This window comes from Podarcis pityusensis (genome assembly GCF_964106645.2).
Source record: "Podarcis pityusensis genome assembly, chromosome: 15".
NCBI classification, from domain to species: domain Eukaryota; kingdom Metazoa; phylum Chordata; class Lepidosauria; order Squamata; family Lacertidae; genus Podarcis; species Podarcis pityusensis.
The window spans coordinates 6234873-6258833 of NC_138040.1; the positions used below are offsets into that span (position 1 = coordinate 6234873).

A 23961-nucleotide genomic window follows, 5' to 3' on the forward strand; every position below is an offset into this window, starting at 1 on the left:
TAGTTGCCTTGGTGATATTGTGTCAATTGCAGTAGTCAATGTATCACCACCCTATTCATTGTTTTATTATAAAAAAAAATACAACCAGTCAAGGGGGTGGCACTGCCTGTTAGCTTCTGCCTTCTTAGTGTTACCCTTATAGAATCCAGTAGATGAGGGGACAAACCTAGAACCAGTTGGTTCCACCTGCCATAGGCTATAGTGCCATCTACTGTTGGACTCCTTGTTTCCCACCCTATGAGTTCCAGTGGTCACCATCCGCTGCCACCACCACTTCATGGAATTGGCCTCACTCCTGGATCCCGTTAGGCCTGCTGCTACCCTGATTGTGGCACCTAGGATCCACTTCAGAGGCCCTGATTAAAGTGGGTCTACTGTGAGATCAGGGATTCAGCTCACATTTCAGCTGAGCAAAAAAAGTGGGGAGTGGGGCAGGTGGGGGGGGGGGCTAGGCAGAGTAGGTGTGGCTTGGTGTGAGTTCTAAGGGCCAGATAAAGAAATTCTGAGGGCCACAGCCAGCCCACTGGACCTGAGAAAGAAATTCAGCCTCTGCTGAATCACCTCCAGAAAAGAGGTATCAATTTGTAACTGTGCCAGGATATGCATGTATACAGAATATTCCATCTTTTCTCTAAGAGGCTCGAGGTGGCACACACGGCTCTTTCCCTCATTTAATCCCCACAACAACCCTGTGAGGCAGGCAAAGCTGAGAGGCAGCGACTAGCCCAAAGTCACCCAGTGAGCTTCATGGCTGAGTGGGGATTTGAACCCGGTCCTAGTCCAACACTCTAAGCACTGCACCACACTGAGTTTACCCATCGCTGGAACATTTGCAAAGCTACAGGGAACCAGGCAGAGGGCTTTCTCGGTAGTGGCGCCCGCCCTGTGGAACGCCCACCTACTAGATGTCAAAGAGATAAACAACTACCTGACATTTAGAAGACTTCTGAAGGCAGCCCTGTTCAGGGAAGTTTTTAATGTGTGACATTTTAATGTATTTTTAATCTTTGTTGGAAGCCGCCCAGAGTGGCTGGGGAAGCCCAGCCAGATGGGCAGGGTACAAATAAATTATTATTATTATAGACAGGGTTTTCTTCCGTGCCACAGTGGCGTAGAGGGAAATTGAATCCTCAAACCCACTTGCTTCCATGGGGATGTTGGCAGTGTTTAAAATCCTCCCCTCCCCACTTGGTGGTTTAGGTTCTGATCCTAAACATACTTGCAAAAGAGTAAGGCTAATTAATATAGGGGACTTGAACCATGCAAAGGACTGTACTGTAAAACTGCAGGAGTCTTTAGCTGCAATTTCATTGTATTTTATTACAGTGATGGTCACTGTGTGCCATTTAAAAAAAAAGTAAACGTATATTTCTTTTATTGAGGATTAAAAAAACTACGAACAACTTGTGGAGAACAAATTACAAGGAAGATCAAGCTATTTTTATAGGAAACCAGAAGGCAGGGTTGAGAGAGGCAGTGTGGTCTAGTGGGTAGAGTCTCCAAATCCTTCACCGCACTTCTCAATGAAGTTAATGGGCCAGTTAGGCGCTTTCTCTCAGCCTGACCTACCTCGCAAGCTTGCTGTTTGAGGATGAAGCAAGGATAGGCGTTTGATGGCCACAGCGCAGCATGGGGCGTCTGTTTGGCTGGGGTGGGCCGGCGGTGGCTTTAGATCAGAGCAGCCTTCGCCAACCTGGTGCCCCCCACCCCCCAAAAAAGGACTACGAGCCAGGCTGGGCGCGGGTGTAAAGAACTCTGCCCTATCTGCCCGGCTTTGCTGCGCGCTCTGGTTCTCTGCGTCTCCAGCAGAGGCTGCCTTTGGCGAAAGAGGCGCGTAATTACGCTCGTCTGTCCCGCCTCTCGGCGGGGATCGTCGCCGGGGTCTTGCGCCTGGGCTGGCGGAGAGGAAGGAGGCGGCGGCCGAGGAGGAGGCGGAGGCTGACCGGGGAGCCCCGGCGGACGGGCAGCCGGGGCAGCAGCCGGGCGGGCGGGCGGGCGGGCGCGCGGGCCATGGAGCGCTGGAAGGGCCGCGTGGCGCTGGTGACGGGCGCCTCGGTGGGCATCGGCGCGGCGGTGGCGCGGGCGCTGGTGCAGCACGGCATGACGGCGGTGGGCTGCGCCCGGAGCGTGGACAAGATCGAGGTAGCCCGGGAAGGGAGGAGAGGAGGAAAGGGGGAAGGGGAGAGAGAGCAAGAGGAGGAGTGGGGAAGAGGAGAGGAAGGGAGGAAGGAAAGGGGGATGGAGAGAGAGAGAAAGGAGAGGAGAAAGGGAGGGAGAGAGGAAGGGGAAGAGGAGAAGGAAGGAAGGAAGGAAGGAAGGAAGGAAGGAGAGGGGAAAAGGAAGAAGGAATGGGAAAAGGGGGGAAAGGGGAGAGGGGAAAGGAAGAGAGAGAGAGAGAGAGAGAGAGAGAGAGAGAGAGAGAGAGAGAGAAAAGGAAGAACCGGAAAAGAGAGAAAGAACGAAGGATGGAAAAAGGGGAAGGGGAGAAAGAGAAGGAAGGGAAAAAAGGAAAGAGAAATGGGAGGGGAGAGAAAAAGAAAGGATGAAAGGAAGAAGGGAAGAAGAGGAAATGAGAGAAGGAAAGAGAGCAAATAAATGGAGAGAGAAGGAATGGGAAGTAGGAGAGGAAGGAAGGAAAAGAGGGGGAGAAAGGGATGGGGAGAAAGAGGAAGAAAAGAGAGATAGAGGGGGAAAGGGAAGGGAAACTGGGGAGGAAAGGGAAAGGAGGGAAGGAGGAGGCGCAAGGAGAATGGATGAAAGGAGGAAGGAAACGGGAAGGGGGAAAATAGGGATAGGAGGAGGGAGAGGCTTAGGGGAAGAGAGGCAACCCAGGGGAGGGAGAAATGGAAGGGGGGGGGGAGAAGGGATAAGGACACTTTTGGAAAAGGAGTAAAGAAGAAAGAGGATCGGAGATAAGGAAAGAGGGGAAGGTGTGTGGGGAGAAATGGGTGCAGTTTTCGCGAAGGGAAGGTATTTTAACCAGGCCTTTTAATAAACTGGATGGAATTGTGTTGAGAAGGGACAGGCTGAGAGAGGGGAGGGGGGCTTACGGGTGGTGGGGATTTTTTTGGGGGGGTGCGGGGAGTCTTCCTTATTGGTTCTCTCAGAAGGGGAAGAAGACTCTAAAGTATGTGGGGAAACCTCTGCCTGACCTCTCCCCGCCCCCCTTTCTCTCCATCGCCCTCTTTCTCTTCGCTGCTCCCGCATTCATTCATTCATTCCGCAGACAATGCTCAGAACACATGGCGTGGAGGGCGGGCGAGATTCTGCCTGGCTTGGATCTGTTTACTGAGCGGGGACGGGGGGGGGGGGGGAGATGCGTGTGTTGAATTGGTGGATGAGGGGGAGCTGCGTGTAGCAAGGGAGGGGGGCAAGCCGGCGCCGTTGGGGTGCAAAAAGCAGAAAGGGGTGGGTGATCGGGGCGCGTATTTTCCATTAACTGAACAGATGGGGCGGAATGGAAGGCAGAGGCGTCTCTGCTTGCAAGGGGTGCCCCCAAAGCGGCCCTTCTTTCTCCTTTGTTGGTGTGTGTGTGAATGGGTTATAAAGTGCAAAAACCAACCCCCCCTGTACTTTTAGCCTTTTCCAGAAGAAGGTGTTCTCTGTGTGTGGTTTTCTTTAAATTGAAAATTCAATCTCCCAGTGTTAGAAGAGTTTCTCATCAAAAGGATTGTACCTATTGAGTCCTACCAGTCACACCTTTTTTCCTGGTTTCTAAGATGAAGACACCTTTTTATATTGCCGGGCTATATAAAGTCCCGTTTCACTTTTTCCAAAGATCATCTCGACACTGGAAGAATTAGTTTCGGTTGAATGACGGCATTGACTTTTCGCAGAAAGCTTGTAGGCAATGCCATTTCCTTAAATCTATCTTATCTATCTGCCTGCCTGCCTGTCTGTCTGTCCGGAGAGATAGCTTTTGAATTTATTTCAGGCCCCATCAGCACTTTACATTTAAAACAGCGTTATCTCACTTTTAAGCAGTCGCGGCTTCCTCTCAAAGAATCCTGGCCACTGTAGTTTGTTAAGGATGCCAGGTCCATGGCAGAGAATCTGCTTTGCACGCAGAAGGTGGCAGGTTAAATTCCTGGCATATCAAATGAGAAAGACCCCGGCTGAAGCCCTAGAGCTGCCAGCCAGTGTAGGTAAGAGATGGGGAATTCCACCTGTCCCAGGTGGCATGGTTAATGGTGGAAATTGTAGTATAGGAGGATCTTCTGCAGGGCCACAGGTTCCCCAACCCTGTTCCAGTACAGTATTCTTCAAGTTTCCTTGTTGGACTGCAACTCCCTTCCTTCTGGGCTGTTGGCTGGCTGTGGACCATGGGAGGTGTAGTCCAGCAACCTGGGGCTCCCGAGGTTCGAAGAACGCTAGCCTAGATTATGTGGAAGCAGAAGGACTTATTTTGAGCCAGCTCAAAGTGGAAACTAGTGTGCCAACGACTCCCAGCCCCCAGCTTCCTATCCTCAGTGGGGCAGACCCAGAGTGTCTTAAAAAGGCTGGAGGAGTCCCTGTTTAGCTGGCGGTTCTGCAATCTCTTGGAAAAATCAGATAGAATCTCTGAGGGCAAAGTGTGCAAAAGATTCAAAGGTTGCAGGTTTCAAGCAATTGCACGGTTTATTTGCGTTTGGAAGAAGGGAGTAAATATTGGCATTTCCACAGTGTTCTCTCTGTGTGTGTAATACTTTGGGACTGAGGCTCTAAAAAGTTAAATTGGGGAACTCAGTGCCACAAAGTGTGGTGATGGTCCCCAAAGTAAGGTCGGTTTACAGGTTTTTGTTTTGAAACCAGGGATGGGGGACTCCTGGCCCTCCAGATGTTTATGGACTACAACTCCCATCTTTCCTTACCGTTGTTCAGATTGGCTGGGGCTGATGGGGGCTGTAGTCTGACAACACCTGGAAGGCAGTGGGGAAGGTTGATGTCTAGATTGCTTCTGAACTAGGCGACTGGTTTCTCTGTCTGAGCCTCTGTAGCCTTGTCACCCTACTCAGTCTGCCCCAGTGGCAGTCTGATCCTGCTGGACTCCCTGAAATTGTGGGTCTCCTTCCCTGCAGAGGTGTTGACTGACACCTTCATTATACAGCTTCCAGCTTTTGACACTTGAGGTGTATATTTTAAGGACCCACCTTGTTTTTGTTGCCTTAAGTTGTTTTAAGGCTGCTTTATTGTCATCACCTGCCCTGATTCATTGGAAATTTTTAAGTAGAGGCTGGATGGCCACCTGTCAGGGATTCTTCAGCTGGGATTCCTGCATTGCACGGGGTTGGACTAGATGACCCCATGGTTTCCTTCCAAATCCACAGGTCTATGATTCAGTAATAATAATAATGGTAATAATTTCACACTACAGATACAGTAACCACCAGTCCACACATCTTAAGTTAAACATATGTTAATATAAACCCTCCAAATAGGGTATTGGCACAAAACTGATGTCTCACTAAATGTGCCTCGCCTTACCTGCTTAGAACAACAAGACTTTACATCCGTTGTAGGTTTAAAGGTTAAAAAAAAATAAATCACAATAATTTCAGTGCCTCTCAAATGGAGTGAATGTACAAGCCGGTTAAAATGCCAGATCCTCGTTGGTATAAAGTTAATGGCACACCCTTTTGCTGTGTGTGGCTGCGTGCGATGAGAATGCAGGGGAAAGATTCATGCATATATTTCCGCCTTCTGTACAAGATGTGTAGGAGCCCCCTTGGAAATATGGAAATAAAGTTGGTGCTCTGTTATGAGGTGGTTGTGGCAAGCTCCTCAAACACCAGTATCCGTGTCAATGTAACCAGGCCGATATTCCCGATAAATTGCCAGCAGTTTATTAATAACCCAACCCAGGTGGGTGAATGGGTTGCCTGCCACCAACAATGTGTGTCCAAAATGATTTCCAATATGTTGTTCCTCTTTTCCCAGTGTTCAACATTCTTATGGGTCCATTTTTAAAAATTATTCTGTATCCTTATATCCCACATTTCCTCTAGGGAGCTCAAAGTTGTTCTGCCCCTCCCCATTTCATCTTCACAACAACCCTGTGGGGTAGAGCAGGTCGAAAGCCCCCAACCATTACATCCCACTGGTCCTTTCATTCAACCAGCCCAGTGTTCTGCTTGCAGCAGTGTGGTGTAGTGGTTAGAGTGGCAGTCGTGAGGTGGGGCGGGGGGGGGGAGACTTGAAACTGAATCCTGATACCACTGCAAAAAGTCATTGGGTGTCCCATTCACTGTTTTTCAGCTGAACCTACCTTGCAGGGAGGCAGAGTAGAAGCAGAACTGTGCCTCTGGGCTTTCCACGCCCCACCTCCACCCCCAATCCGTGTGTGTGTGTGTGTGTGTGTGTGTGTGTATATATATGTATGTATGTATGTATTTTTCGCTCTATAAGACACACCAGACCATAAGACACACCTAGTTTTTGGAGGAGGAAAACAAGAATCTCAGAAGCCAGAACAGCAAGAGGGATCGCTGCGCAGCGAAAGCAGCGATCCCTCTTGCTGTTCGGGCTTCTGGGATAGCTGCGCAGCCTGCATTCGCTCCATAAGACGCACACACATTTCCCCTTACTTTTTAGGAGGGAAAAAGTGAGTCTTATAGAGCAAAAAATACAGTACACACACACACACACACACACACACACATTTCTAATGATCCAAATCCTTTATTGTTTTATTCCCATAATATACATTCTTTACAACAAACAACTCCAAAATAAACAGACAACTCCAAAATAAAATCCTTGTCATTATATGGTCAATGGAAAGCAAGCAAGCAAACAAAACCAACCCAGGAGATTGCAAGTGTTTCTGCACTGCAGTTGGCTTAGCTTTCAGGAAGGGATGGCGATCCTCTTTCATCCCGAGGGCTGCATTACATTCTGGACAATCCCCCCAAGGCAAATTCCCCTTTTAGCTTCTACAACCTGCCACCTTTCTGCATTCTCCATCTGGACAAGCAAAGGGCATAGAATTATTGAATCATGGAATTGTCGAGTTGGAAAGGACCACAAGGATCATCTAGTCCAACCCTCTCTTGCCTAACGTGGGGCTCGAACTCACGACTGAGATTAACTCTCACTCTCTACCAACTGAGCATGACCAGAACAGCGTTTGAAACTCAGATATATAAGCTAATCTCCAAACGACCCCTTAAAACTAGCTTATGGTCACCACAGCACAATGTCTAGGCGCCATTTTTTTGCTGTGAAATTTGTTGTTGCTGCTAGTATTTCATTTATATTTTAAAGAAAAAATCTCAAAGCGGTTTACAGCACGTTCAGCATCAAAGAAAGCGATCCAGAATAAAACAAAGGGAAATATTTCAAATCTTTCTCTAAGCAAGGTGCGGTTTTCACCATTTTGTGGTTTGCCTCAGGGGCCAAAATGTCTTGGGGCGGCCCTGCAGGAAGGCAAAAACACAAAAAGAGGTTTCTGGCGAGGAGGTTTGGCTTGAGAGGGGCTTTGGCTTGGGAAGGGTTCTGAGGGCCAGACAGAAAGGCATTTGGCCCTCAGGCCTCAGATACCCCACCTGTGTTTGAAAGTGTTTTCTAGGGTAGGGATGGCAAAATATCAACTTCACCCGCCCTGGGTCTTCACTGACAGCAAGGGCTTCCTGTTTGAGCTGAGATTTGGCCTGCTCCATGACAACATTCCTAATTTATTGTGTCCCTTTGACTGTGTTTCCTGGCTTTGCCCCTCCAGGCTGCATCCAAACTACGAGCCCTGGGCTCCCTTTTGCAGATACAGTAGTACCTCGGGTTAAATACGCTTCAGGTTACATACGCTTCAGGTTACAGACTCCGCTAACCCAGAAATAGTGCTTCAGGTTAAGAACTTTGCTTCAGAATGAGAACAGAAATCGTGCTGCGGCGGTGCGGCAGCAGCGGGAGGCCACATTAGCTAAAGTGGTGCTTCAGGTTAAGAACAGTTTCAGGTTAGGAACAGACCTCCGGAACGAATTAAGTACTTAACCCAAGGTACCACTGCATATTCTTTTGTAGATATGTTATTGCAGAGGAATGCTATATCTTTCACTTGGCGTTGGGCACTCCTGTCTCAGAGGTCAGCATCCAGTGTATATTTAGCTCTCGGTGTGCACGCCCAAGTAGACGTGGGCGTTATCAGCCGGTGCTGTAATCCTGTCTTGCAAGGTAATCAAGCCTGGGTTGGGCCGGGCTTGGGGGATAAGGTATCTTGCAAAGCCAGGCACCAAAGAGAGCGATGCTTATCAGTCACTGTCTCTGCGTGGCGTTGGTGTGTCACCCAGGGCTTGAAGGTTGGAAGGTTCAGTACCATCAGAAAAGCAAGTACTCCCTCTTCTTCCTTCTTCTTCGTCGCTCACTCGTAGCCGAGTAAGATTGTCTTCCATAAACATGGTTTTAACAATGAGTCCGTAAGTGACTGTGGAGGCCAATTCTGGATCCACACGTCCTTCCACAGTGGGGACATAGGTTTCCGGGTGGGAGTTGATCACGGTGAGGAACCTTGCCAAGTGTGCCTTCCTCTTAGCTCATTTCTCCCTTTTGTCCTGAGTTCGAGCATCTTCAAAGTCCACGACACCTTTGGTAAAGGCTGTTCTCCAACTGGAGCGCTCGCAGGCCAGTGTTTCCCAATTGTTGGTGTTTATACTACATTTTAAAAGATTTGTCTTGAGAGAGACTTTAAACTTCTTTTGTTGACCACCAGCATTACGCTTTCCATTTTTAAGTTCGGAATAGAGTAGTTGCTTTGGAAGACGATAATCAGGCATCCGAACAATGTGACCAGTCCAACAAAGTTGATGTTGAAGAATCATTGCTTCAACACTGGTGATCTTTGCTTCTTCCAGTGCACTGGTATTAGTTTGCCTGTCTTCCCAGGTGATGTGTAAAAATTTTCGGAGACACCACTAATGGCATCTCAGCCTGGATATCTCAATTGGTTAGAGCATGGGGCTGAGAATGCCAAGGTTGCAGGTTCGATCCCTGTGTGGGGCAGCTGCATATTCGGGTTGGACTAGATGACCCTTGAGGTCTTTTCCAATGCTACACTTCTATGTGTCTATTTGATGTTCAATGGGGATGTTCTTATGTTCTGCTGGTTTTGTCCCTTGTAGAATTGCAGTGAAATGAAGCCCTCTCTCTGCATGACTGAGAGAGATCTGGGCGTAGACCGAATGTATAATTGACCTCAGCATCTTCTTCCAAATCTGGTTGCTATGAGAAATAGCTGGCGGCAAGGAAGCCTCACTTTTCTGCCGGAAGCCTCATAAATCAACCTGCCTGTGGGTGTCACCCATTTGTGTTCTTTTTCTTTTTCTTTTATTCAAAAGGGGTGTTCGCTTCTCTCTGGAAAACTGTTTTGCAGTCCCAATTGGAATGTTGTATACGGCTCTCTCCACACCCCCACCTTGAAAAAAATCTTTAAAAAGGATGATGCAATGCTGGAAAAGGTGCGGAAAAAAGCAACCAAAATGATTGGCGAGGAGGGGAGGGTTGGAGTGCCACCTGAGCTCTGGAGAAAGAGCATAAGAACCTTGGAAGAGTCGTGCATATGGGTCAGGCCAAAGCGGAGCCCCCCTAACCCAGCATCCTGTCCTCACTGTGGCCAAGCAGATTTCCCTGGAGGGAAAACTCAAAGCAGGTCCTGAGTGCGAGAACAGCTTCTCTCCACTTGCAATCCTCAGCAACTGGTAGACACGCCTCCTAGTCATAGCTGTCAACTTACAGATTTGAAAATAAGGGACCAGCAGCCTCGAAAATAAGGGATCAGCAGCCAAAATAAGGGATTTTAGTCAACCAGCTGAAATACGAAGTTAAAAGGGACCAGATAATTTTGGAGAGAAGTCCCGGTTTTTGGCCCTTCGTTTCCAGAGGTTGCTGCTCAAGACACCAGCCGATGAAACACTGCAATTAAATAACTACAACCAGCAACCACTTTTCGCACAAAACAAAGTCCAAGCTACGAAGATGCTGCTGCAGTTCTGTATCTTTTCTCTTGTGGTCCATCTGCAGCTCTCAGTTCCATCAAGCGGGGTGAGAGGAAGGGGGGGGGGGGAAATAGCGCCTGAAGTAAAGCCGCAGATCAGACCATTTATGCTAGTCTACCACTACAAATCTATGGGAGAAGTGCTTGCCGTCCTTCCTCTGCTTTCCCCCTCTATGGTTAGCCCTTGGAACACCTGCCCGCACCTCTGCCTCCTCCTCCACTCTCTGAACTGCTTTCTCTATGGTTGTCCTCACTCTCCTCTCAAGGCTCCTGAGCAATTCATAGGCCACGCCAGGCTGCCCATCTCATCCGGGTCCTTCGGTGGCGCAGCCGCACTATGGCCGAGCGGCAGCGGTGGCGATGGGCAGAGGGGAGGTCCCAGGCAGAGACGCTCAGTTCGGGGGCCGCGAGGAGGATGGCGGCGGAAGGGCCCGAGGCTCCTGCCAGTCCCAGTGGGGAGAGGCTCCCGGGGGCCGAGGCTGGTGAGAGGAGGCCGGAGGGGGGCGGGCTGGGCAGCCAAGCAACACAGTTGGAGCCTCCCTCCTCCCTGGCCGGCAGGGCGGAAGGGAGAGGAGCTGCTTCCTTTGAAACCCAGGAAATTTAAGGGACATCATCAATAAGGGACAGCAGCGGGACACAGCGCTGGGACAAGGGAGTTTCCCGCCAAATAAGGGACGGTTGACAGCTATGCCCCCAGTCCCCATGCCATGCCCCTCACTGGCACTGGCCATAAGTGTGTGGCTGGAAAAGTCCTTGGAATTGTGTCTCAGAATTGTGCCTCTTTCTTCCCTGGATGGAAGATGGAGAAGGTGTGTGTGCAGAAGCTAGCCTGCTTTGCAAATATGACATTTGCATTCATCTCTCCACCCACTTTTGCGGCTGGCCCCGCCCACCCCAGCATGCGGCCCCTGGAAAGTTGCCTAGACGGAATGCGGCCCTCAGTCTGAAAAAGTTCCCCGCCTCTGATCATTTCGCAGCGACATTGGTTATGAACGGGTTACTCTGCCTGCATTGCATTGGCGAGCTTATCCCATCTTCCTAACTTAATGAGTTCTAGGAACCACTCTCTTTTAAAGTTTGAGATTATGTTTTCCTTCTCTTTTTCTTCCGTTCCTCAGAGAACCTGGCCAAGGCAGTCTTTGCAGAGATTAGCAAACTCATTTAATAATCTGCAGCTGTTTGGAATCTCGCCTTCAATAAGATTAAATTGGATTAATAATGGGTTTCAATGCCCCCTTCAGGAGTTACATTTTCGATGTCAAGGAAATGCATCATCAGTGAGGCTGAGCATGCTAGTCCTTCTTTTGTTGATGTTCAGATGAACCTCCAGCTCCTGGGCATTGGGAACCTTGCGTTACAGATAGGCTTGACTGTGCTTAACCGTTCTGGGTAGAAAATGAGACACAGGAAAGCTCTTTATACCAAGTTAGACCACTGGCCCATCTAGCTCCATATATTGTCTACACTGGTTGGCAGCAGCTTTCCAGGGTTTCAGCGAGGGGTCTCTCCTAGCCCTGCCTGGAGATGCTGGGGATTGAACCTCCTGCATGCAAAGCAGTTGCCCTTCCATTGAGCTCTTGTCCTTCACCTAAAAATAAGTTAAGATTCTAGTCCTCATGCCAGTCCGGAATCAAATAGGAAAGTAGGGGGCCACTGCCTTAGTTGGCCCATTAGCCCATTTAAGCCCTCTATTGTCCACACTATTGTCTAGTGATGTATGGAAGTGAGAACTGGACCATAAAGAAGGCTGATCACCGAAGAATTGATGCTTTTGAATTATGGTGCTGGAGGAGACTCTTGAGAGTCCCATGGACTGCAAGAAGATCAAACCTCTCCATTCTGAAGGAAATCAGCCCTGAGTGCTCACTGGAAGGACAGATCGTGAAGCTGAGGCTCCAAGACTTTGGCCACCTCATGAGAAGAGAAGACTCCCTGGAAAAGACCCTGATGTTGGGAAAGATGGAGGGCACAAGGAGAAGAGGACGACAGAGGACGAGATGGTTGGACAGTGTTCTCGAAGCTACCAGCATGAGTTTGACCAAACTGCGGGAGGCAGTGGAAGACAGGAGTGCCTGGTGTGCTCTGGTCCATGGGGTCACGAAGAGTCGGACACGACTAAACAACAACAACATTGTATACACAGACTCGCAGGAGCTCTTCATGGTTTACTTGGAGATGGCTGGGATTGAACCCAGAACCTTCTGCATGCAAGGCAGATGGACTACCCACTGATAATAAGAATAATTTATTTTTTTTATTCTCCACCCATCAGACTGGGTTGCCCCAACCACTCTGGGCAGCTTCAACAAAATACAGAGGGAAAGGTGGGGGGAAATCAAACATTAAAAGCTTCCTGAAACAGGGCTGCCTTTATATGTCTATGAAAAGTTATATAGTTGTTTAACTCTTTGACATCTGCTGGGAGGGTGTGCCACAGGGCGGGTGCCACTACCGAGAAGGCCCTCTGCCTGGTTCCCTGTAACTTTAATTCTCGCAGTGAAGGAACCACCAGAAGGCCCTCAGCACTAGACCTCAGTATCTGGACTGACAGATTGGGGTGGAGACGCTCCTTCAGGTATACTGGGCCAAGGCAGTTTAGGGCTTTAAAGGTCAGCACCAGCACACTGAATTGTGCTCAGAAACGTACTGGGAGCCAATGTAGATCCTTTAGGACCAGTGTTACATGGTCCCAGCGGCTGCTCCCAGTCACCAGTCTGGCAGCCGCGTTCTGGATTTTGTTGTAATTTCCAAGTCACCTTGAAAGGTAGACCCATGTTGAGTTCATTGCAGTACCGTGGTACCTCGGGTTAAGTACTTAATTCGTTCTGGAGGTCCGTTCTTAACCAGAAACTGTTCTTAACCTGAAGCACCACTTTAGCTAATGGGGCCTCCTGCTGCTGCCGTGCCGCTGGAGCACGATTTCTGTTCTCATCCTGAAGCAAAGTTCTTAACCTGAGGTACTATTTCTGGGTCAGCGGAGTCTGTAACCTGAAGCGTATGTAACCTGAAGTGTATGTAACCCGAGGTACCACTATAGTCCAAACAAGAGATAACCAAAGCATGCACCACTCTGGCAAGACAGTCTGCAGGCAGATAGGTGGGGTCTCATCCATACCTTTAGAGCCACAGTCCTTTTGCTGTTTGACCCACCACTAGGTTTCCATGCCACCGAAATGCCACTACCGACATTGCTTTGTGCCATCGATTCCTGACCGCCAAAGTGGCATAGTAAAAACAACAAATTGCTTAGATCTGCTTCTTCATTTTTAGCATGCCAGCAGTCAAAAACCAGAGCCCATTTCCCAATCAAAGCAGTTTCTCATTGCTGAGGGGTTCTCTCTCCCCCCCGCCCATGCAAGGTATAACCACCGTGTGAATAATTTTAAATTCTCCCCTTCCTTAAATGCAATTTGATCGCTACCCTTTGACATCCATCTTCCTTATTCAAATGATGCTCAGAAAAAAGAGAGAGGAAAGGCTCTGTCAGTTAGAGCTCAAACCTTCGCCTTACCTCGCCTGAGGATTGCGCTTCCCCCCGCCTCTTCTGAAGAGCTTTGATGCTCACCGGAAGGGACACCCCGTCTCTGACCTGTCAGCCCGGGAGACGGTGACAAGCTTCAGGAGAGCGAGGAAACGTCATGTGATGTCTGGATTCCACAGCCTCCAGCTCTGAGGCACAGAATCCGGTCAACGTGGGACCTCAGAACCTCAGGGCTGATCCCCTCCCCTTTCCTGACGAAACAACAAAAATAACCCAGTGGTTGTTTTGCTGTTAACTGGGGTCAAGGACTTCTTTGAAATGTGGGAAGGATGTGTGCAATAATGCCCTGAAACGCTTGCCGGCTGGTTTCATTGAATGACCTTGAACTCTTATTACTGCGATGAGAGAGGGACGAAAACAGACGTCCACTTTGTCATCGACATCGCCATCATCTGCACTCCATGCTCCGGTAACTTCCAGATTGGACTACTGCAATGTGATCCATGTGGGGCTGCCCTTGAAGGCGACTCGGAAACTTCAGTTGCTTCAAAACGCAGCAGCCAGATTGCTGCTTTCAGATCTCATAGAAAAGCTCTGTTTTAAAACAGCTGCACTGGTGGCCAGTTTGCTTCTGGGGCCAACACAAGGTGCTCACAGTGTTTCAAGCCCTAAATGACTCAGGCCCCAAATACCTGAAAGACTGCCTCCTTCCCTACAGACCTTCCTGGGAGCTAAGACTGGCAGGGGGTGCCCTCTTTGTTGTTCAACCACCCTCACAAGCTCAGGGGGTGGTGACCCAGGACAGGGTCTTCTCTGTGGCAGCCCCTAAATTGCGGAACTCCTTCCTCACAGAGTTGCGTCTTCATTGCACAGCTTCCGGCGAACACTGAAGACGCACCTCTTTATAACAGTGACACGAGGTGTATATTTTTAGGACGCCACCTTATTTCTGTAATTTTAAGTTGTGAAGCCTTCCTATAGCTAGTGCTCAGGGGTGTGTTCCAAGATGGTGCACTAACCCAGAGGAAGCTTTCATGTGGCATCCATGAGGCACTTCCTCCCTTCCTTGTGTCAGCTCCGGCCTGGAACTGAGGAGAGTCAAGGTCAAAGGCAGCCTGTCTGGGAGAAACTTTGATGTCTTCTGAGTTGCCACCTGAGGCAGTGATGGCTGCCTGGCTTGTGATTGAGCAAATTGAGAGAGAGAGAGAGAGAGAGAGAGAGAGAGAGAGAGAGGAGGGAAAGGTCAGCCAATTGCCCTTCTCTTTTTCATACATTGTTTTCATCCCAGAATCTCTCTTTCTGTCAACTCCTTTTCTTGCCTTTGCTTGTCTTGCTGCCATGGCCTTGTTCAATCACCATTAGTCAACCTGTGGCCCTCTGGATGTTCTTAGGCTCCCATCAGACCTTGCAGCAGACATGGGTAGTGGTCAGCCATGATGATACCTGTGGTCCAGGGTTTCCCAAGCTTGGGTCTTCAGCTGTTTTTGGACTACAATTCCCATCATCCCCTGACCACTGGTACTACTAGCTAGGGATGATGGGAGCCATAGTCCAAAAACAGATGGAGACTCAAGTTTGGGGAACCTTGCATGGTCCATCAACATCTGGAGGGCCCTTGATCTTCCACCCCTGCCTTTATCAATTCCATTCTGAACTCTTCACCTATGTCTCTTCTAGAAATTGGCAGCTGAGTGTCAGAGTGCCGGCTACCCGGGCACCCTCATCCCGTACAAGTGTGACCTCTCCATTGAAGAAGAGATCCTCTCCATGTTCTCCGCCATCAAGACCCTCCACCAGGGAGTTGATGTCTGTATCAACAATGCTGGCTTGGCCCGGCCAGAGCCCTTGCTCTCTGGCAGGACTGAGGGTTGGAGGACGATGATTGACGTGAGTAGAGACCAATCCAATCTGTGGTTGTTGCTTTTTTTAAGTGGGTTTGTTGGGTGGAAACCCCTGTTGTCACTTTTCTCTCCCTGGCCTAGATCCGCACCCACCGTCCTGCGCCTTGAGAGGCAGAAATATAGAGAGTGCAAGCACATTGCTTTTCCAAGGCACCTGTGTGAGTGTCAATGCCAACAGAACTCACCTGAGCCTTCCAGAGCCCATAGAGTTGAAAGAGGAAGTGGGGAAAGAGTGCCATTCTTCCAACTTCCTCCACCAGCTCTATGTGCTTTTCAAGGGAGAGAAGGGTAGCCACACGCAAGGGAGCAGGGCGTGATGGTGGGGAAAACTTTGCAAAGTGAAAATTTTGCAAAGATGCTGAGGTGTTATCTCCTGCTATGCAGGAGTTAAAGACCAAGCAGTCATTCAGATTCACTGTGCAGTTAACTTACAGTACAATATGTAACCCACCTTGAGTCCCATCCAGGAAAAAGGTGGGGTATAAATAAATAAATAAATTAATTAATAGTAGCCTAGACTTTGGCAGTGGGAGAAAGCAGGATCCTTGTGCCTTTAATGGCTCAGTGGCAGGCAGAAATTCACCAGCTTAGAAATACCTTTTCTAATAGGGAAATGCCGTTATAGGGGGAAACTTCCCCTGTTCACATTCAGTCCGATATTTTATTATGCTGGTGACCACTGATTTATTTTGGTGACCTGCAAAAGACACGGCACACATTCATATACGACACAGAGCACATGTGCAAATTCTGCAAATCTTTTGAGAGGGGTTGGAGGGCCCAATCCACACATGATGTACCAGGCCCAGAAGATCCTTTGGGCAACCGTGTTTGGGGAGTTAATTTTCATCAGGATCAAGGCATATGCCAAGGGAATGTTAAAAAGCCTTCATGCCTGCATCTCCCGGCGCTGATCTTTATCAACCACCCAAGCAATTACTTAAAACAATAAGGAAAAAAAAACACCTTGGTTCACAACTACAACCCTCAATTAACTTACACATCTAGTTTTCACTCTAAGGTATTCCAGCAAAACAGCTAAACCTTATCAGTTCCTAGGTTTGCAAATGTTAAAAAAACAAACCACCCCAGTATTAAAATGATAAAAGCTGGCAATGGAAAGGAATAGCATGGTGTTTCCCTAGCCTCAAGAACACTTACCAAAATGCAAAAGCCTCGACTAATTTCTAGATGGCGTTGGGCTTCCCCTGCCTTTCAGGTGAACGTGATGGCTGTGAGCATCTGCACCCGGGAGGCCTATCAGTCCATGAAGGAGCGAAGCATCGATGATGGCCATATTATTAACATTAACAGGTGGGCGAAAGCAAAGCGAAGGAATGGCGCAATAGCAATGCCCCTGAACTAAGTTTTCACGCAAGACGTCTGAAGACGTTTAGACTAGCTTACCCAGATGCTGGTGTATTTATAGTTTATTGGTGGCTTTATTTTTTTAATGTATTAAATAGTTGTTTCAGCTGCTTTTGCCAATAATTTTATTGTTTTCTTCTTTTTGTCAAGTGTTTGATTTTTTGGGGTTTTTTTCTTTTTACACTTAAGCAGTACAGTGGTACCTTGTTTTGCAAACAGTCTGGCTTGCATATGTTTTGGATTATAAACACGGCAAACCCGGAAGTGCGTGTCCCGGTTTGCAAACTTTTTCAGGATTACAACCCATTTTTTTTGGATTACAAACAAATTTTTTTTGGAGACCCCATTGGCAAAAGCGCGCCTTGGGTTACAACCTGTTTTGGTTTACAAACAGACCTCTGGAACAGATTATGGTTGTAAACCAAGTTACCACTGTATATAAATTGTAGGGGGGAAAGATAAATAAATGTGTGAATTACAGTGGCTAAGCTAAATGCTGTCAAGTTCAGGGCTAGTTTGCCAAACAGGGAGGCACAATGAGCCAGAGATTCTGCACACCAGTTTATAAAGTCATAACTTTCTGTGGAGTTCGACTTTGTTGTTCTGCATCAGGGAATTTTATTTTCTCCCCCTTTCTGGGTTCCCTTCCAGCATGAATGGCCACAGCGTGGTCCCTCAGTCCGTTGTGCATTTTTACAGCGCCACAAAATACGCCGTCACGGCGCTGACTGAAGGGCTGAGGCAGGAGCTCAGGGAAGCGAAGACACACATACGAGCCACGGTGAGTTTAGCTTATGCCCGCTCTGGGTTCACCAACCTTTACTTGGCGCATCAGAGTCGGTGCCGTGGGCATCAGCGGCGCTAACAGTGTGAGACAAAATGGCTGCTGTGGGCGAGGACATAGCACAAAATGGCATCTGGGCTGGAGGGCGCAATACAAAATGGCCGCTGCATCTGAAAGAGCAGGGGAAGGGCCACAAAACAGTGCAAGCACACTCCTTTCTCCCCAGAATCAGTGGCCCCATGAATGGTGAGGGGAAGACGCCCTCCAGTGGTGTGAATGGCCGCTCTCTTTGCCTGAGATCTTGGGAGAGCTGCTGCCCATCAGAGAAGGCAACACTGCACTAAATGGAGCCAATGGTCTGACCTGTAGCCCTCTAGATCTTCTTTTGTCTCTGACCATTGGCCACGGTGGCTGGGGCTGATGAGAATGGGCCTACATCTGAAGGCCACAGGCTCCCCATCTCCCTGCTCAACGTCACTGGAGAGGAGATGGTCATATCAGAGCTCAGCAAAGGCAGGATGAATCCTTGCTGGACATTTCCTGACTCAGGAACACAAAAAAGATGCTTTATACTGAGTCAGACCACTGGTCAGGCATAGGCAAACTCAGCCCTCCAGCTGTTTTGGGACTACAACTCCCATCATCCCTAGCTAACAGGACCAGTGGTCAGGGATGATGGGAATTGTAGTCCCAAAACATCTGGAGGGCTGAGTTTGCCTATGCCTGCCATTGGTCCATCCAGTTCAGTAATGACCATGCCAGTGGACGGGAAAGCTTTGGCCCCTTCAGAGCTTGTTAGACTACAACTCCCATCATCCCTGACCAGCGGCCATGTTGGTTGCAGCTAATGGGAGAGAGGCCTACAGGTCCCCATCCTTGGACTACAGGGACTGGTAGTGGCTCTCTGGGGTTTCAGACAGGTCTCTCTGTGTCCAGCCTGGAGATGCTGGGGATTGAACTTTGGACCTCTACCACTCAGCTCTAAAAATAAAATAAGATGCTAGTCCTCATGCTGAATTAAACAGGAAAGCAGGAAGATGCTTTATCCCAAGGAAGACCACTGGTCCATCTTGCTTAGTATTGTCTACACTGACTGGCAGCAGCTCTCCAGGACTTCCGGCAGAGGACATTCCCTACCTGAAGATGCTTGTGGTAGAACCTGAGACCTTCTGCATGGAAAGCACACACTCTGCCCCTGAGCTCTTCCCCTAAAAATGGAGCAAGTTTCCAGTCCTCATGGTTCTGTTTAAAGAATATCCCTGGAAACTGCCTTCTACATCGGTCCACCTAGCTCAGTGTTGCCTACACTAACTGACAGGGGCTCAGACCAGCACTTTCTCTCCCAACCCTACCTGCAGATGCTGGAGATTGAATCTGGAACCTTTTGCATGCAAAGCAGATGCTGTACCACTGAGCCGTTCCTCCTTGACCTACAGCAGATTACAGAGCCTCAGCATCTGCCACGTTGCTGTTCGGCAGCCAGACTTAATCTGCAGTTATTTTTCTCATCAGTGCATCCGATCTGTTCCTTTGGATTGTGTATGGGGGAGCTCTATCCATTAGACTTCGAGTGATCATTAAGGGCTGTCTTCTTGGAAATGCTGCTACAAAACCGGCCAATCATTTCCCCCCATATCTTTTGCTCTGTCATGAAAAGAGGAGTTAGCAAATCCCATTAGGGTGCTGTGTTTTTGTTTGTTTGTTCCTTCCCTTTCTCTTTCCTTAGTGTATCTCTCCGGGACTGGTAGAAACTGGATTCGCTTTTAAACTCCACGATAATGACCCCGAGAGAGCAGCAGCGACGTACGAGAGCATTAGGGTAGGTGGCTGAGCGCATGGATGCGACAGGCGGGGGAAGCAGATGAATTGCACATGTTCAAATAATTTCGGTCTATGTGAAGAGCCTGTTCTTTTCTGTGCACTGAGATGCCTCTTAGCACTTCTGGCGGGGGTGGGAGAAGCGATTTATTAATTTACTTACACTCCACCTTTCGTGCAAGGAGCGCAAGGTAGTTCTCCTCCTCCTCCTCCCTGTTATTTCCTCACAGCAACCCTGCAAAGTAGTTTAGGCTGAGAGCGAGCAACTGGTCCAAGTTCACCCAGTGAGAGCTAGTCTGGCACACTAACCACTACACCACACTGCCTCAATCTTTATCTGTTGTTACAAAAAAAAAAGGACCTGTCTGCTGGATCAGGCCAAACGTCCATCTTGATTCCTGCATTGCATGGGGTTGGACTAGATGACCCTTGGTGTCCCTTCCAACTCTACAATTATATGATTCTGTGATTCTAGCCCAGCATCCTGAAGGATAAAGGCTCTCAGGGGCAAGCAGGCCACCCTGTAAGAAGCAGGAGACACGGGGTAGGAGTCTTTCGAAAGCGAGGACCCCAAACCGTGAAGTGTATGAGCTCAGCAAGAAGTCTTTGAGGGTGCACGCACTCCGAGGCCTGCTGCAACTGTCGCCGGAAGACCCCCCCCCCTTCATTACATCGTAACGCACAAGCACCACACACACCTCCCATTTCCCCGAACTGGGTGATGCCCCTTCTAGAGGGGCATCCCCTCGTCAGATGATAGTCTTCCGTAAATAAGGAAGCGCTGATTTCCTATAGAGTTTTCGTCCAAGGGAGCCCTCAGATTTTCCGTAAACACAACCAAACTAATTCTCCTTTCTTCATTTTTCCTCTCTCCTTCCAGTGTCTAAAAGCAGAAGATATGGCCAACGCCGTCATATATGTGCTCAGTGCTCCACCTCACGTGCAGGTCAGTCGAAAAACCAGCACAACCCCTTAAATTCAAGGAGAAGAAGAAAGGAAGGCTCCTTTCCCGTCGACTAGGCCTCTGCATCTGTTGGTTGTGCTGGAAAGGACAGAGTTGCAGGGGTTATCTTTCCCTTCAGCTCAGTGTGTTCCTCAGGCTGGCGGCTGGCTCCATGACAACCAGCCCTTGTCTCCTTTGCCCAGGGGATGGGGAAGAACCATAGAATTGTAGAGTTGCAAGGGAGGGTGATCTAGTCCAGCCCCTGCAATGCAGGGATCCTGCCCACAGTTTGCCAGCGGATTTTGTGTGTGGGCCTCAGGCAAGTGCAGGAAAACTTTGGCCCTCCACATGTTGCTGAGCTACAGCAAGAATGGGATCAAGGGAGCTGTGGTTCAGAGGGCCAAAGGTTCTCTACATCTGGTCTAAGGTAGGCAGTGCTCAAAACTGTGTCAAAACACACTCACTCACTCACACACTGATTGTGGCAACTGAGATTTCTTTCCTGTGTCAGAACCAGGGGATCTGTGGCTCTCTGGATGCCACTGGGCTCCAGTTCCCATGAACCTGGATTAATTGAGTGAAAAAACTTGTATGCCGCTTAACCGTAAATGCAACCCAAAGCGGTTTACAAAACACCCATGAAATATATCAACATGAGATTACCAATTCATGTCAACATTAAAAACATCAGCTGGAGCTGATGGAGATTGGAAACGAAAATGTTTGAAAGGCTGCAGCTTCCCGACCCCTGATCTGTAAAAAGGTCTTCATCGGTCAACAGAAGACCATTAGAAAGGGAGCAAAAGAAGGTTCCGGAACGTAGCAGCAGGCCTTGAGAAAGCCCTTTCTTGAGTTCCTGTCAAATGAGCCTCAGATATTAGCACAACAGAGAGAGGGGTTGTGGTATTCAGAGTCCTCTTGCCTGGTTCATAGTCCGGCAAGAGGTTATTTTTGGGTTCATTGGAAATTCCTTCCATCCTCCGGCAGAATCCATTTTCCTGGGACTATGAGACACTTCACAGAAAGCGTGGTGTGGTGCCATTTCTGGAAGGCGTCTAGAGAGAATGCAACATAACCCCCAGATAGATGTACCAGTGAACTCACACACTTGAAGCCTCCTTAAAATTCCTAAAGCGTTTTGTTCTGTTTCAGTTCCACAGCACTTTGGCTGACATGTGCCATTGTCTCTTCTAGATTGGTGACATTCAGATGCGGCCTACTGAGCAGGTATCATAGCAAATGGAAGAGGATTCGCTGCTGGTGCAGCACAGCAGGGGGTACGGAGCGCCATTGATCCGCTCAGGGTTTTCCTTCTGTGACGTTTTAAGTGCTGCAATAGGAAGAATTGATCCTCCCCCCCCCCAATTACTCTCCCGTTTTGAGCCGACGTCAGCTGAGCGGAAACTCAAAAAGGAAAGGCGCAGTTGATTGCGGAAGTCTTCTCCATCGTGCTCTACTTCATGCAGAAGTAACAAAGAAGCCGATCCCAGAATCCAACCTCAACTGACTTCAGGGGTGTGGGAGCTTAGGATGTCCAAGACGGCCTAGCTGGCTTTTGATGAATGACTTACCAGCTTCCCTCCATTGCTGAACTGCTGCCAACGTCACACTTCCCCGTAAATGCTACGTGGAGCATTCTTTCCTCATTTCTCTTTGCTACCACCCCAAACTCTCGAAATATCAAGCCTCGGTTTCTGCGTCTCTCTCCAATCCGTCTCTGATGAGCACTGCAACAATTCCCCCTTTGGAACCGCAGGTGCTGAGGATTCGCCTTAATATCCATTTGGCTAGAAAGATCCTTGAGCGAGGAGTCGCCATTTTCTGCCGCAGAATGACTCTGTTTCCCACCACTGCTTTAGCTGTTGCGACTTCCTTTCCAAAACAGAATCCTGGGAAGTGTAGTTTGGAGAAAGTGGGTAACAGTGCTGTTAGCGACCTCTTAACAATTCCCCGATCACAAAACTACGCTTCCCAGGGTTCCTAAGGAAGATGGGGGATAGCTATTAAACCAAATTGTCTGTGGTGAGGCTAAACCTCCTTCAAGGCCAGCCTTTGCCAACCTGGTGCCCTTCAGCTGCTTTGGACTACAACTCCCATCAGCCCCAGCTGTCATTCAAAGGAGCTGGAAAGGCACCCGGTTTGTGAAGGCTGCTCTGGCCAGTCATGGGTGCCCGCACCACATTTTATGAACAGCAAAGTAATACAACAATTTGTTAATGATGTATTTGGTTCATGTAAAATGTTGGGTTGAACCACAGAGCCTAGGGCTTGCCGATCAGAAGGTCGGCGGTTCGAATCCCTGCGACGGGGTGAGCTCCCGTTGCTCGGTCCCTGCTCCTGCCAACCTAGCAGTTCAAAAGCACCCCTAAGTGCAAGTAGATAAATAGGTACCGCTCCGGCGGGAAGGTAAACTGCGTTTCTGTGCACTGCTCTGGTTTCGCCAGAAGAGGCTTAGTCATGCTGGCCACATGACCCGGAAGCTGTACGCCGGCTCCCTTGACCAGTAAAGCGAGATGAGTGCCGCAACCTCAGAGTCATCTGGGACTGGACCTAACGGTCAGGGGTCCCTTTACCTTTACCTAAAATGTTGGGGTGTGTGTGTGTGGAGCAAATACATTTTTATAGAGAGAAGTGTGTATGTTTGTGTGTAGTGCAAGGGCACCTCATTGCAACTACCCACCTTTTTAAAACACAACAACCCTGTCTGGTTGTGCATTCCAGGAGAGGAATAGCGTACAACGAGACAGAGGAGACTTCCAGCTGCCTGATTCAGCCAATCTCAAAGAACAGTGATGGAGATGGGCAGCTGGTAGCTGCCTGATGGGGCCACCAACTTAGATGACTTTGGCAACATTTGCAGAGGATCAACCTACACTCATGGAGCCTCCAGGTGTAGAGGTAGTCTACCTCTTAATGCCAGTTGCTGTGGGGCAAACAACAGGAGAAGGAGGTTGCCTTCAGGCTCTACTTGGAGTATCTGGCTGACCAGTGTTGGAAACAGGACGTTCAGCAAGACAGGCTTTTGATCTGATTTAGCAGGACTCTTCTTACATTTTGCCCACCTCTGTCTGATGCTTTAATCCCAAAGGCACACAATAGGGAATAAACCCTGCTGAGCACAATAGGACTTCCTTTGGAGTAAAAACGCTGTTAAGGCTCCAGATTCTGTTTGATTTGTTCAATTTCACAGAACCACTTCTCTCCCTTGAATTACCAACCTTATTTAGAACCATAGAATTGTAGAGTTAGAAGGGACCACAAGGATCATTTCACCCCACCCTTTCTCCAAAACACTCCAATGTGTTCTGCAGAGGTACTGTTTATTACGTGGGCTGCCTCACGCTGCCAGTTGCCTTGGTGCAAATTTTCTGAACAGGGGTTTTCCTAAGCCAGACTCTTGGCTATATTTCTGCTGCCTGTTCGAATCTCCCTTAGGGTGGGCTCATTTGGCATCAGCTGGATGGAACAGCTGAGATTCTAGCACTGCAATGGCAAAAATAAAAAATAAAGGAAGAATTCTGTGTGTGTGTTTTAAAAATCCCTGGACTGATGACAGTGATGCAGAAAACGCTCTAACCTATCAGTATGTTCTTTAACTGTGAATTGTAAAATAAAAACAAAGGGGAAAACTGTGTTTCTGATCTGTACTTCTTTTAAAGAAAAATACGAATTTAATGATAAACATGAAAGATGGATGGGGAATCG

At 48.7% G+C, this 23961-nt stretch overlaps 1 protein-coding gene across 1 annotated transcript; it reads left to right on the top strand.

Annotated features, from left to right (window-relative positions):
* Window positions 1-1990: 1990 nt before the first annotated feature.
* DHRS11 (dehydrogenase/reductase 11) lies at window positions 1991-23889 on the top strand. Its single transcript, XM_080983230.1, has 7 exons — window positions 1991-2142; window positions 15120-15329; window positions 16563-16657; window positions 17363-17492; window positions 19222-19314; window positions 20194-20259; window positions 21451-23889. Exons 1-7 carry the CDS (start codon window positions 2011-2013, stop codon window positions 21490-21492), a joined length of 768 nt encoding a protein of 255 aa, XP_080839356.1. The 5' UTR covers window positions 1991-2010; the 3' UTR covers window positions 21493-23889.
* The last annotated feature ends 72 nt before the right edge of the window (window positions 23890-23961 follow it).